This window comes from Myxine glutinosa, chromosome 7 (assembly GCF_964187855.1).
Source record: "Myxine glutinosa chromosome 7, kmMyxGlut1.1, whole genome shotgun sequence".
Classification (NCBI taxonomy): Eukaryota; Metazoa; Chordata; class Myxini; order Myxiniformes; family Myxinidae; genus Myxine; species Myxine glutinosa.
In genome coordinates, this window is record NC_136267.1 from 80,073,573 (window position 1) to 80,087,331 (window position 13,759).

The 13,759-nt window shown below is 42.6% G+C and overlaps 1 protein-coding gene across 2 annotated transcripts in view; it reads left to right on the forward strand.

Moving 5' to 3' along the window:
• The window catches only part of LOC137430764 (activin receptor type-2B), a 221,800-nt gene that overhangs the window by 49,531 nt on the left and 158,510 nt on the right, over window positions 1-13,759 (forward strand). The window contains exon 1 of one of the 2 annotated variants that reach the window (XM_078781912.1): window positions 8,617-8,686. The exons of the other annotated variant lie outside the window; for it this stretch is intronic. Coding sequence (XP_078638038.1) covers window positions 8,632-8,686 — 55 coding nt within the window. The 5' untranslated portion in view covers window positions 8,617-8,631. Of the gene's footprint in view, window positions 1-8,616; window positions 8,687-13,759 lie in introns of those variants that run through there. 2 annotated transcript variants of the gene reach the window in all.

Consider the following 13,759-nt stretch of genomic DNA (forward strand, 5'->3'; position numbering starts at 1 on the left):
CCAATGGGAAAGCTTATAGGCTACGTGCATGTCACGTGTACGCCACTTGGATTTAGTATGATGATGTTACAATTGGGTGCTCAAATAGTCAGGTTCACTATGTTTTTTCGTTCAAATTTTTTTGAAGATTAGCAAAACTATACATTTTTGGAATATTCAGAGCATGAGGAATCCAAAAATTAATGTTGGCATTTGCGTAGACACCTTTGTGAAAATGACACAGGACAGTGATGAAGATCTGTAAAAGCATATTCCTGAACGGTATAGACCTAGTAAATCCTGTGTATAGGACTTACAGTTCAATCTGATACTAAGAAGGCTGCTTTCTTGCTTTATAAACCCAAACCTATAACTTCAAAGGACTTGCAATATCATGTATTATGTAATACAGTTATATCACAAATATAAAGACAATGGTTTTCAATTACCTTTGTTTGTTGCTTTTCTATAATCCTGAGCACTATTTTGAGGCCTCTATTGGATTCCTTGACCCAGAAAACATAGGATTAGCATATTTAATGAAGTTTCTAGGTTGACTAGAAGCCGAGATAGCGCAAAATATGTATTTTATGGCGGCCATTTTGAAAATCCAAAATGGCGGCCATGCAGGTGTCTGTGCAAATGCCAACATTGATTTTCGGATTCTCCATGCTCTGATGATTCCAAAAATGTACAGGTTTGCTAATCTCCCAAAATTTTGAACGAAATTATATTTGTTAACATAGTGAACCTGACTAAAAAGTGATAATCGAGACTGGTTGGAGCGAACATGAAGCACTGGAACCGACATGAACTGTGCCACGCCCTAATGGAGACGAGGTGTGTATGGATGGATGGAATCAATAGAACGTTGATCGAGATATTCTCAGCACAAGGTCGCTCCGATGACGGGTAATGCTGAAGCATCAGCTTCCCACGATGGTTAGCATATCCCGATCAACGTTCGATTAATCTCATCCATTTTTCCACCCGTCCTGCAACGCAGATCGACACTCGCCTTTAGCAGCAAATCTGTTTTTACTTCTACTTTGTCTAGGCACAGACAATAGGTTACAACTAAATTAGGCCACACTACCGTTTACTCTTTGTGGCAGATATGCCAGAATTCTGTATTTTAGTGGAACTGTTGAGATAAAACATGTACACTGTTGAAGCCATTCTGATATATGCTTGGGTTGTTTAGTGGTTTTTAAGTGTACGCTCATCTTTTAGCAAGTTTAATACAGTGTGAGTGAATGAGCAAAGTTGTCAAGTTGCGATTTAAACCGGTTTAGACCTGGCAGTGGGTTTGCATAGTCTATTTATTGCCACATTACTTTTCATTGCAGATTTAAACCACTTCCCAGAGGTGGTTTTGTTTGTACTTATGTCTAGGTATATGGAGCCTGGTGTTGGCTTAGCGGTTAGGGTGCCGGCTTGGGATCCTAGGATCCTGAGTTCATAATCCCGGTCGATCGTTGAATTAACGCCAGGGGGGTTGACTCAGCCTGTCATCCTTCCGAGGTCGGCAAATTGAGTACCAGCTTGCTGGGATGAATGAGCCGGTGTGTGCCCCGGCCTAGAATAGGTACACCGTATCCCTGCGTGTAGTAAGAGGACACCAGGGGTCGGTATCAGGAAGGGCATCCGTCCATAAAAACATTGCCTCAAAAAAAGGGAAACATGATGATTGTCATGGGGCCCGCAAGGCCAACCCCCACTCCCGCAGGGAAATTGGCCTTAAAAAGGGAATTTTTATGTAGGTAGATTGATCATCTAACTGCTGCATTCTGAATGTGATTTCAAATCTATGGTGTGCTTCTTGATTATATTTCCTTTCACTTTTTATGACATATATAAATGATTGAATGAATGATCGTTTTAAGGCCATTTTCCCCGCTAGAGCGGGGGTTAGCCTTGCGGGCCCCATGACAATCATGGTTCCCTATTTGAGGCAATGTTTTTATGGCCGGATGCCCTTCCTGACGCCAACCCTTGGTCGCCTCTTACGATGCGCAGGGATACGGTGTACCTATTCTAAATTGCGGTACACACCGGGATCATTCCTCCCAGCAAGCTGGTACTCAATTTGCCGACCTCGGAAGGATGACAGTCTGAGTCAACCCCCCTGGCGTTAATTCAGCGATCGACCGGGATTCAGAACCCAGGATCCTAGGACCCCAAGCCGGCACCCTAACCGCTAAGCCAACACCAGGCTTTTTATGACATATATCGGTAGATTGTAATGCTCGGACTGCCCCCTCCCGCTCCCCACTCCCCTCCACTGTGGAGCCTTCCCAGAAAGCCAGCTGCACCAATTAGAGTTTGAGCTCCGAAGGATAAATCTGGACTAATGCACTTTAATAATGTAATTGACATGGGAAACGAACATAAATCCTCACTAAGTAACTGGTGCATTAGATGTTTGAGCATTTATGTAGAGTACAAAATTGCAATGTACCTCATAGGTCTTTTCTAATACGAGATGACGTGGCAACAGTAAAATATAGTAAAGTTCACAGCACTCTGCGATTATGTTAACATACCTTGGGGCATTCTGGGTAATGCAAAGCACGAATGAAGTGCATAGAATACCTTGTGATGGTAAAACCAACTTGTGAGAGTTTGAGCTTAAGCGATATGTGCTTCACACTTGCTTTCCTTGTCCCAATTTCTGCACTGGGTCGTAGATGTACAAAGCAAGCGAGAATGCCCCAGACACGGCTTGTGGAGGTCACCCTGTGATAAGGGAGAAGAGAGTGCATCATAGCTGTACAGTTTCTAACAGGATGTGCTGCATCAGATTTTAAAACGATTTCATTTGTTTAGTGCAAATTCTGCTTCCCCAATTAGTGTATCATGGTGTGGGCCCCGGGTGCCATGGACGTGATCCCACCTGCTCCTGGGTTCTCCTAAAAGGTCCCAAGGCCCTGGGCATCGTATACTGTACGGAGTTTTTATCCCATCGTGGCAAAATGTCCTTGCACCGTGGCCTTAGAATTGTTCAAGGCACATGTCTAATGCTCAAATTCTAATTCTCGATATCGACTCGGATTGGACACGGAAAGAGCAACTTGATGTCGTTGACTTATATTACAAGAAGACGTGAGATGCCAATGTATACGCAGTGCCATTCATGGTGTGTACGGAAAACCTCGATGCAATTGCCTATCCCTGGAGCAACTCTTAAAGAACCACAGGGTCGTGGTATCTCGTCAAAGTTTGTGGAAAGAGATTTCAAAAGGAATGGTTATCTCGATGTGAAGATCGAATTGTATGAATTGATGCAAGTGTGTTGGGCCAAATTACAGGTTTCCTCAAAGGTTCCCAAAGCAAGACCTTTGCTTTGTATGTGAAGAAGAAAGAAGAACCACCTCTAGAGGCCATTTTTCCCCGCAGAGGAGGGGTTGGCCTTTTTCGGGCACCATGGTCCCCTTTATGGAGCAATGTTTTACAGCCGGATGCCCTTCCTGCCGCCAACCCTGTTAGTCACCTCTTTAGACACACAGGGAATTACCAGTGAACTCATACTCAATTTGCCGACCTCGGAAGGATGACAGGCTGAGTCAACCCCTCTGGCGTTGGTTCAACGATCGACCAGGATTCAAACCCAGGATCCTAGGATCCCAGGATCCCAAGCCACACCCTAACCGCTAAGCCAACACCAGGCTCTGTATATGGAGGCAGTCAAATGGTTTTGATGCAATTAGAGTTGCTGGCTCCGTATACACCAAATATCTTGTATTTCTCAAAACATGTCGGTGCTTTTCGGGCACGTTTCTGTGTGCCGCATTTGCTCCCCTTAAAAAACAAACAAGATGTTTTCCTCCGGGCAGTTCCAGCATCATCAAGGGAATAGTCAGTGCTTTCAGTATGTTGAAGGCATCAACCTGCTGGAGCGGTTGTTATTTAACCCTCGCGTTAGATGGGAGACGCTGCATCTCTCACTCTGATTGGCCAGGGTGTCAAGCCGTGACAGTTGCTTGCAGCTGCTTCGGTGCATTTTTGTCATCTCAATGCTGGACAGGAAAGACGGTGAGGTGGTGAAGGCAAAACCATGCCCTGTTCCCGTCGCGTTAGCCCACCCATCCCCCTCTCACCTCTATCCTCTGACACTGGCCTGCTGTCACAATGCCAAGCATACTGTCTTGTGCACACAGGCATCTTCATTTCAGCATGCTGACACTAGGCTGACACGACCGCATAAATTGTACATTTTGTAGATAACGTTTGGTCGAATGGTGGAAGAAGAAATGTGGGCAAGGGGGTTAACAAGGGCAGATGCATAAAATAGGGCAAAATGGAGAAGATTGTCATGGGGACCACAAGGCTAACCCCTGCTCTAGCAGGGAAAATGGCCTTAAAATGCCTGTTGTTGTTGTTGTTGTTGTTGTTGTTGTAGATAACGTTTGGTGTTGGTAAAAATATGGGGAACATGGCAAGCAGTGAGCAAAAATCATTTGGGTTTCTATTGTCATGATTGTGGACATGTGACCTCGAGTCTTAAAGCAAATGTCTTGCTTGTTCACACTGGCCTTTTCCATTGCATTTGTTGAGTCCTTTGTCTTTAATAGTTGTAGTCTTGTGACTTGATCCTAACATGCCAAGCAGAAATGAAAAATGTCATGCATAAAAGGTGTACAGCCATCTCTTTGACCTTGAGTATACCTTCCTAATATCAGGAGTTTCAGTGAGTAAAGGTAAATATGAGGCTTGGATGGAAAACAGTTCTTTCTTTATAAGTACTCCTCTTCCCCTCACAAGTTAGAGCATTTGTTCAGTCACATATTCACCTACTCTTTGCGTTGAACACTGTCCAACTATTGCTAGCAAAGCAAACGAAACACCCAGCTTAACACCCATGTAAAGGACGGTGGACACATTGATGCTTCGCCCTGCATGTGAAACACCAGGGTCACACTTTCACTTTATAGTTGGGTCCAGATTCAAACCCAGGCTAGGTAGGTCGAAGGTGATTGTGTATGCCCCGAAGCGAGTATCCTGCAAGCCTGCAGCCATACATGAGCAACACAACCAGTTTTTCCTCCTTGGAGTTTCCTTCTCCATGCATGTGTGTTTTGCGTCCTGTTTTTGTCCATTATGTCCTGATACCTTCAGTGTGCTGGCTCTTCCGCGAGCCTCGACTATGTATACAAATCCCCCCACCCCTCCAAAACAACCACTTGCATTGCTTTGATCAATGATTCCTGGTGCACAAGATAACAAGAAACTCTGATGCAGGATGTGGCCATTCATACCTTCGCTACATCAATATTAGACTAAACAAATCGGTCTCAGGCCCAGGGAGGAGGGATTGGGGCAGAATATTTTTCAAATTCTTATCCAATTCCAATTTAAACCTATCTACTCTTTCTGCTACCACTAACTTTACAGGGAGCCTCTTCTTTACTCTCAGGCAATGGCTCCTGGTCCGATCGCTGTCTATTCTGCTGGAAATTCGTCTGCACTTATTTTGTCTATCACCTTCATTATCTTAAACATTTCCATCATGTCCCCTCGTGATTACCTCCTTTCTAGTGTATAAATTCCTGCCTCCTTCAACCGCTCCGCGATACTCTAACCAGCCTTGGCCGGAATTAATCTAGTTAGTAACCTTACGCTGTACCCTCTCTATGGCAAGTCTAAATGATGACACCTTCAGAAGATGCCAGAAATAACTTCCATATAATTTCCTTCATTACAGATTTTTGCAACTAGTTGCAAACAAATAAAAAGTGTGGCTTTTGTAACTACTAAATATATCATCATGACAAGATCTCTTGTATAAAAGACGTGTTTGCTGCAGCAGGAGAAGCAAACCCTGTACTTGAATAATGGATGTAACCAACAGAACGTTGATGGAGGTATCCTAAGCACCATGTGAAGCAAGAAGAAGTTGAAATTTGGCCATTAACCCTTCATCGGAGCAAAATAGGCTCTCTTTTGCATCACATGTTTGTCTGTCACATGCAAGCTTCAACTGGCCACAAGGCTTTATTTGTGGAAGGTTGTGCTGCTGGTTTGTGATTGCAGTTCTTCCACTCACTCGCCTTCATCTAATGGCCACGACGTTCACAGTTTACTTTTACCATCACACATCAGATATTTTCTCTGCAGCGATAGGCCATCCGAGCCGATCAATCCTGATGTGGTCTCTCGCTGGATAAATCAGCACATGAAACCACCTTTAACCTCTTGTTGTGTCCATTTTTGGTGTGGTACATAATGAGTGCAGTTTACACAATGCAAAACAAATGCCTTGCTGTGTCACTCTGACCCTGTGGCAATTTTGTGGCTCTCACTGCCAAACGTCATGAACCTGTTTGGAATGACAGGCTCACAGTGCTGCCCCAAGTCAGGCATGGGGAGGGGCTGCTCACTTCAATGCTTTTGAGCTTTTCCTAGGCATCCTCGACCAACTATGTTGCGAGTCATGACCAACCGTTTGACTCTCATGGCATGGGAAGGTGACAGCTTTGGGATGCTCGGTGAGCTCGGTGAGCATTCTACAAGGCTTCTCCAACTGTTGCCTTTCCATTTATTTAGTTTATGACTGATTCGATGAAAACCACACACATGCACACACTCCATTCTTTGCTTCTTAAATTGTTTACCAACTGTGGTTTGGTGGAGAATGTCTATAGGTTCCTCGCAGCTGTAAATGCCACAGATGAAGTGTTCTGTAGCTATTACCTCCGTTTTCACTTTTCTCAAGTCTCCTGAACATTGTCAGCTTGGTGCTCATATACCTTGCCAGGTGCTGCAGGCTCCAGCCATGTACAAGCTTTGCTAACCCATGCTTTGCTGTGCTTGAGTTGATGGTACGCTGAACACCCAGCATTTATGTAAATAACAGCTGCAAGTCCTGGAACGAAAGAAAAAGAAATAACTTCATTTTATTTAAGTTACCTCTGCGCTTTTATTAACAGGATGGGCTTCGATGAAAAACTGATCTAGTTAACCACGGCTGCAATTAGCAGCTGCCTTCACTTAATAGGTCAAATTTTTTGACTTGATCAAACACATCTATGTAAGTGAAGGACTCAAATACCCTCCCACTGGGATGACCCATGTCCAACTAAGTGCCTCTTCCTGGAAGCTAGAGGAAGTTGTTTATTTATTTATTTTACTCATCCTTGACCATCATTTTGCTGACTTGGCACCAGCAATTGGATAAAGTTTTCTGGTGTTGTCGCCAAATTTTGCATACATGTTGGTAATACTTAGGATATCCCCTCACTCTCCTGCGAGGAGGGGGGTTGGGGGGAGAAGGGAGACGACCTGCCATTACTCCTGAAGGGAGCGGGTGTTTCTAGTTTTAAAAAAACCTGCTTGTCCCCCTCCCCTTATCCCCTTTTGCAATTCCTTTTTTACTTGGAGCTCACACTCTCCCTTCCCCTCACAACAGTTGGATTGTTGCGTTAAGATTCGCTCTAAGATATACTGCTACTTGGCATTGCTAATGTGTTTATTCAGGAGATGCCATGCTAGTTATTCAAATAAAAATGCTAATCAATTAATACTATTGAAAACAAACTTGACTGCAGCAGTGTTGCCAATGTCAGATGTCAGTGTGTAGAATACAGTAATTTATTTGGGACATTAATGCCAAATGAGATCACCGCTAGGCTCAATGTTTGAAAGGCCGACTTGTATTTTTGAGCCAATTTCTGTATTTTCTCTTGAATATTTTGTATCTGGAAAACCCATGAAAACCCCATGGGTATCTGAAATCGAACAAGTGCCAAAATGTTGCTTCGATTTGTTGTTGCGGTGTTCTTCCAGCTCCCCTGAATGGTTGGTTGAACTCATATGCTGCCCATCATGCATGAGGATTGCACTAATACAACTGTGGTCGTTGCGCAGCTCGCACTTCATTAACAGGAGTTAAAGACTATATTTTCAAATTTGTTCACCCTGATTTGGATGCTGAATTGTCAGCCAGATCTGTCATAAGCAACATTTTCCAGTTATTCCCTTGTATGGAAGCTGCTCTTCGCCATGCTTTTATGTCCCGATTGAGAATTGGCTGTGAAGAACTTGCTTGGGGAGTCATCGAGCCTTACAACATGTCCCAATCATCGATATTGAGATCTGATCTTAATTTATTGTATTACTGCCATCGCAGCTCCTTAATAATCTCCTCGTTGTTATCCTATCTTTCCATGGAATGACGAATTATTGAAGCTGCTGCATCTGAATTGAGCTTGACATATTGACCTGTCGGCGGTTGAAATACAGTCTGAGTCTATGACCTATGGGAAGGACTGATAAAACCACAACCTGGTACACTTGGCACTTTGTTGATGTCTTGATTGCCCCTGAGGTGTTTACGTAGACTTCCAAATGAGCTGCATGCCATATTGATGACAAACAATCTTCCAGAGATCATGTTTGTGTTGAACTCGTCGTTCAAGATGAATGGATCACAAACTCGGGCAATTGAGCTGAAAACATCTTGCAATAAGTTGCTGAACTATTATTTTAGTCCTTTGACGTGTTCAACCGGGTTGACTCAGCCTGTCATCCTCCTGAGCTCAGCAAATTGAGTACTAGTTCACTGGTAATTCCCCGTGTGTTGCAAGAGGCGACTAACAGGGTTGGCGGCAGGAAGGGCATCCAGCCATAAAACATTGCTTCAACAAGGGGACCATGGTGCCCGAAAAAGGCCAACCCCTGCTCTGCGGGGAAAAATGGCCTCTACAAGGTGGGTTTGACGTGTTCAACCATATAAATTTAAGTACAGTATAATGGTCACACCTGAAGTTGCCTATAGCTACACGCTTAACTCGCAGCGGCCATTTTGGAATATGTAATGATCGCAACTGTGACGTCATCGATTGAGCAAGTTTTGCGCTGAAGATCTGACCTGTTTTCCATCCAAAAACATTCAATTTGAGGGATAATGGGCATCATGGCATAATATAACCCCTAACTTGCATTGTGTACAACTCTTGATATCAGATGGGTAACCTGTGGAGTATTTGTGCCGCATTGAACTCGCTATTGTGCGTGAATACTCCACTCGTAGCCCTTCGGATGTTAACTGTGCTCCACAACGCTCAGTACGCAGAGTGCAGAACCAAACCATCCAGCAAAATCGAACCATCTAGAATAAGCAAATCGTCCAGAGCCGAACCAAATCAACCAGATACAAATATCATTTATTGTAGATACAAATATGACATAATTTTAAGATTCAATACACTACCATTACTATGACTACAGAAAGCTTTTATAATGGTCATAATCATTTTCACCCCCTTGCACAGTCAGCCAGGGAGAGATTTTGCCATAAGTCTTTCACGAATCGGCTGGCCAGGATTGACGTCCGAATCAAGGTGACAGGCAGGAATTTATAATTTATCCAGAATGCCGGTGATAACTCGCCTACTCTTCGCAGAGCACCGTGGGATCTTAAATGTCCACCAACAACATAGCCAGGTCCTTCACTGTATAAATACGCTTTGGTATGTTTGCTATTGAGGTACCGTATGTTCGCTCCATTAAAGCATGAGGTATGCTTCTTCTTCTTCGCGTGAGACACACAGACGGACGCGTCTCCTTTTAGTAATAGATCTTATGCCTATCTTGTTCCAGTGTTGGCACACGTGCCGGCCCATGATTGACACAAAATTTGGTTTGTAGATAGAAATTCTTCTTCACAATATGCCTAGATCATTGAATTAGCGATAACGTGTTTTTACGGCATAGCCCATAGGGCAAAGCTGTCTAGAACAGTGTTTGTCTGTCTGTATGTGTGTATGTATGTATGTATGTATGTATGTATGTCCCCACAAACATATACCAATCAGAGCTGATGATCTGGTCACATGACAGGGTGATGTGATTACGTCTGATGTCATTACGTCGGCTGGCTTTCCACACGCTGCCATTTTGATTTATATGTCATTCATGCCGAACATATCATCGAACATGTCATATATCACAATCGCCATGCTTTACCTTTACGTTTTTCATTCAGTGTGAAACACAAACAAACCGATTGTTAAAATGACCATCAAATATCGAAAGCATCGGCGTTACGTCTCTTCCAACAAAACGGTACGGACCCAACATTTGTGGGGTATAATCTAGATTACAGTAGATCTTCCCTCAGTTCTGTAAGTAAAACTTACCTCGCGTTAACGGTACGGACCCTCGCGTTATGTCTGGATTCCTCCACATTTCTTTGTTTAATGTTAAAAACAGCATTAGCGACTGTTAAAAAAGCTAATAATGTGTGTTTGTGGTTTATAATATTTTACAAGTCCAGCTACGCCGCTGTTAGACTTTGTCTTGTTTTTTATTAACTAATTATTAATTAAGCAAGTACACTAATTTTATGCATATTTTCACGTTTTTTTATCCATATTAAATTTGGTATCAGAAGACGTGCACGACTTTAATAAAAAGTCAGGAAACAATATTTGGCAATTTGTGGGGGTTAGAGAGGAATTGTGTGTATTTTGCCGAACCCCATCCATTTTAACCTTATCATGTAGAACAAAAAAATAACTACTGCATGATAAGCACCTTAATTTGGTGCTGATGAACAAATTGCTCTTGTCCACACTGAAAAGAAAGCAAACTTGCATTTACGGTCATGTATTTATAAAAAGGGAAGACATGGACATTCAGAGGCAATGGACACATCATCGCCGACTACATTGGCAGGAACATTTTCCAAGCGGCCAAAGTTGATATCCTGCGTCAGAGTGGCGACCCATTTAGGATTGTAACCCTAGCTAGAGAAACTGCTCTGGCACAACCGATGCTCTGTATAGAGAATGCTACATGATTATGATCAAGGTTTCTCTTAGTAAAACTTAGCGTGAGCACAATAACTACAAATCTCAATGCATTATCCAAATTAAGGCCTTTTGAATGAAATTGGCATGCATTGCAGAAATCTGCCTTCAGTTCATGAGTTAGAAAGTGGTCATCAAAAATTCTTCCATAAAAGATGGAATACACTATTGTGACAAACAAGTGACATTATCAGTTGTCTCATCTTTTCTTAACGAAGAACTGGTAAGAACTTATTCAATTTTCATGTATATACTGAGTCCTGAAGTTTGGTGAATCACTGCATCACTTGACAATGGAGTGACATTGTCCTGTCGAGCTGAGTATTTTGTACCCCAAACATAAATGGAACAAGTGTCATTTGAAACTGGCAAACACCAGGCCCCAACAGTTGGGATAAGGCTTATTGTTTAGCAATGTCGTGTAACACTGTGTAAGAAAGTTGAAGTAATTTGACAAATATTGTGGAATGCTATCACATAATATTTGTATGTAATATTTTTTGTCCCCTGCCCCTCCGACAAGGTCGGAGACAGAGATATTAAAATGAGCTCCGACTGACCGACCGATCATCTGTCCGTGTACTTTTGTGTACGTGATATTTCAAAAAAACGTTTAACATTTAGCTTTCATATTGCACATATCTATTCCTCATGGCATTATCTCAACCTGATTATATCACGGCGCTGATTGGCTAAATTATTTAGCCATGGCAACCATCTCAGTAACTTGGCTTGTGTACGCGATATTTCAAAAACTGTTGAACATTTCGCTTTCATATTACACAGATCTGTTCCTCATATCAGCCAAAAGGTGGAGGCCCCAGCCTAGAGAATCAGCTCCTTGCTTTGTTGATTTGATGCTTGTATGTTTTTTCTTGGGAAAGACAAGTAGATTGCCCATTAGTCCAGGATGTCGCCTCTCCAAGTGGTATCTCAGTTTATTAGGTTTTGAGCTCTCATTAGCAAGTAGTTCACCACAAGTGACGCATTTACGATGAGGCGTATATATAGTTGCCATCAAATGTAATCGCTTTTTCAGCTAATATTGTATTAATTATCTAATCTTTAGAAAATTGTTTCACCACCCATATACAATTTTGATCTATCCTTTCTTTACCCAACCTATCCTGGTGTTGGCTTAGCGGTTAGGGTGCCGGCTTGGGATCCTAGGATCCTGGGTTCGAATCCCGGTCGATCGCTAAATTAACACCAGGGGGGTTGACTCAGCCTGTCATCCTTCCGAGGTCGGCAAATTGAGTACCAGCTTGCTGGGATGAATGATCCCGGTGTGTACGCCGGTTTAGAATAGGTACACCGTATCCCTGCGCACCGTAAGAGGCGACTAAGGGTTGGCGTCAGGAAGGACATCCGGCCATAAAAACATTGCCTCAAACAGGGAACCATGATTGTCATGGGGCCTGCAAGGCTAACCCTCCGCTCTAGCGGGGAAAATGGCCTTAAAAACGATCATTCATTCATTCATTCTTTCTTTACGTATCCTCATCACAGACAGATACATGTTATGTCCTGTACCCTTTCCCCCTCCTCCCCCACTTCCCCCCACCCGATCACTGTTATGTTTTTCACATGTTTCGAATGAAGGTTTCTAAGAAGTAAATAAATGAACAGGATTATAACTCATTAATTGACATGTGGAAAAATTACATGCCCAGACCAGGAATCTAACCCAGGTCCTCTGGTGAACCCTACCAGAGCACTGGTACAGTTCACCAGAGGACGTGAGTTCGTAATCCTGGTTGGGCATGTAATTTTTCCACATATGTCAATTAAGAATTTTATAAGAAGCCTCGTCTCTCGATGATACTGTGCCGTCATATTCATACAAGGCCTTCATTTTGATGTTGCTTTATTTGCCTTCCAAACACCTTTGTGAGAATTGATGTCTGCTTCTGTTATCCATTACATCAACAAGACTGTCACTGATTAGTTTCTTCTCAGCCCTGAATGAAGCATCCGGTTTCTGAAACTGTTTGAATATGCCCTGCATCGAAATGATATATTTAAGGCAGTCTGCTGTTATGCTGTATTTTACATGCTGTGGTTAAATATGAGGTCTGCTTTAAGACTAGATTAATGTTTAGAGATTAGGTCTTGTTTAAGATAAGATTAGTGGTTAAAAAATTAGAGTAAGATAGCTGTGTAATTGTTCATTTATTTTGTCACTCTTCGCATTGTGGCATGGGTCATATTTTGAGTTATTACTTAATTGGCTTCTTCTTAATGATTCAGTATTGGAGTCCTCAAGCAGACCTATGTCGTGTGGTGTGATTTCTGGCTGTGGTAAATAGGCACATGTTGGTGTGCCTTGTGGGAATGGTCACCACCCTCACTCGCTTGACTATATACAATTGACTGCGTAGTGAGAAAATAGGGAGTATGGGTGCAAGGTTACCCAAGATGGTAAAGATGGCAGATAGTTATTAGAGGTGGCATTCCATTTTTTTTTTAAACAAATTTATGTTAAAGGCAAGTTAAATTCTTAGCCTATGGGGTTGCAGATATTTTTCTTGGATTTTTTTGGCCAGTTTAGAATATTTTTTGGCAAGTCAAAAATTTGAAGTTATAAAATACAGGTTTGATTATGTAAAGTTTTGGTGGCGGAGGTTATGTTTTCATGCCTGTCTGTTTGTCTGTCTGTCTGACTGTGAACAGGATATCTCAAAATGTTGTGGATAGATTCGGACAAAATTTGATTGGAGAGGTTGGGTGTGTGACCAGGATGAAATGATTAGATTTTGGTGAAGATCCCGCCCCGGATCCTGATACTATAATTACCCTGCACATGCAAAGCGAAAAGCAGGTTTAAGCAATCGGGCGCGTACGTACGTGTCTGCAATTTGTTAACAGCGTTCATCGAAAACTGTTCAGCATAGGAAATTGAAACTTTACCACATGTTACATGACCATTTGATATAGCGACCTTGAGGACCCGAAATACCCCCTAGACC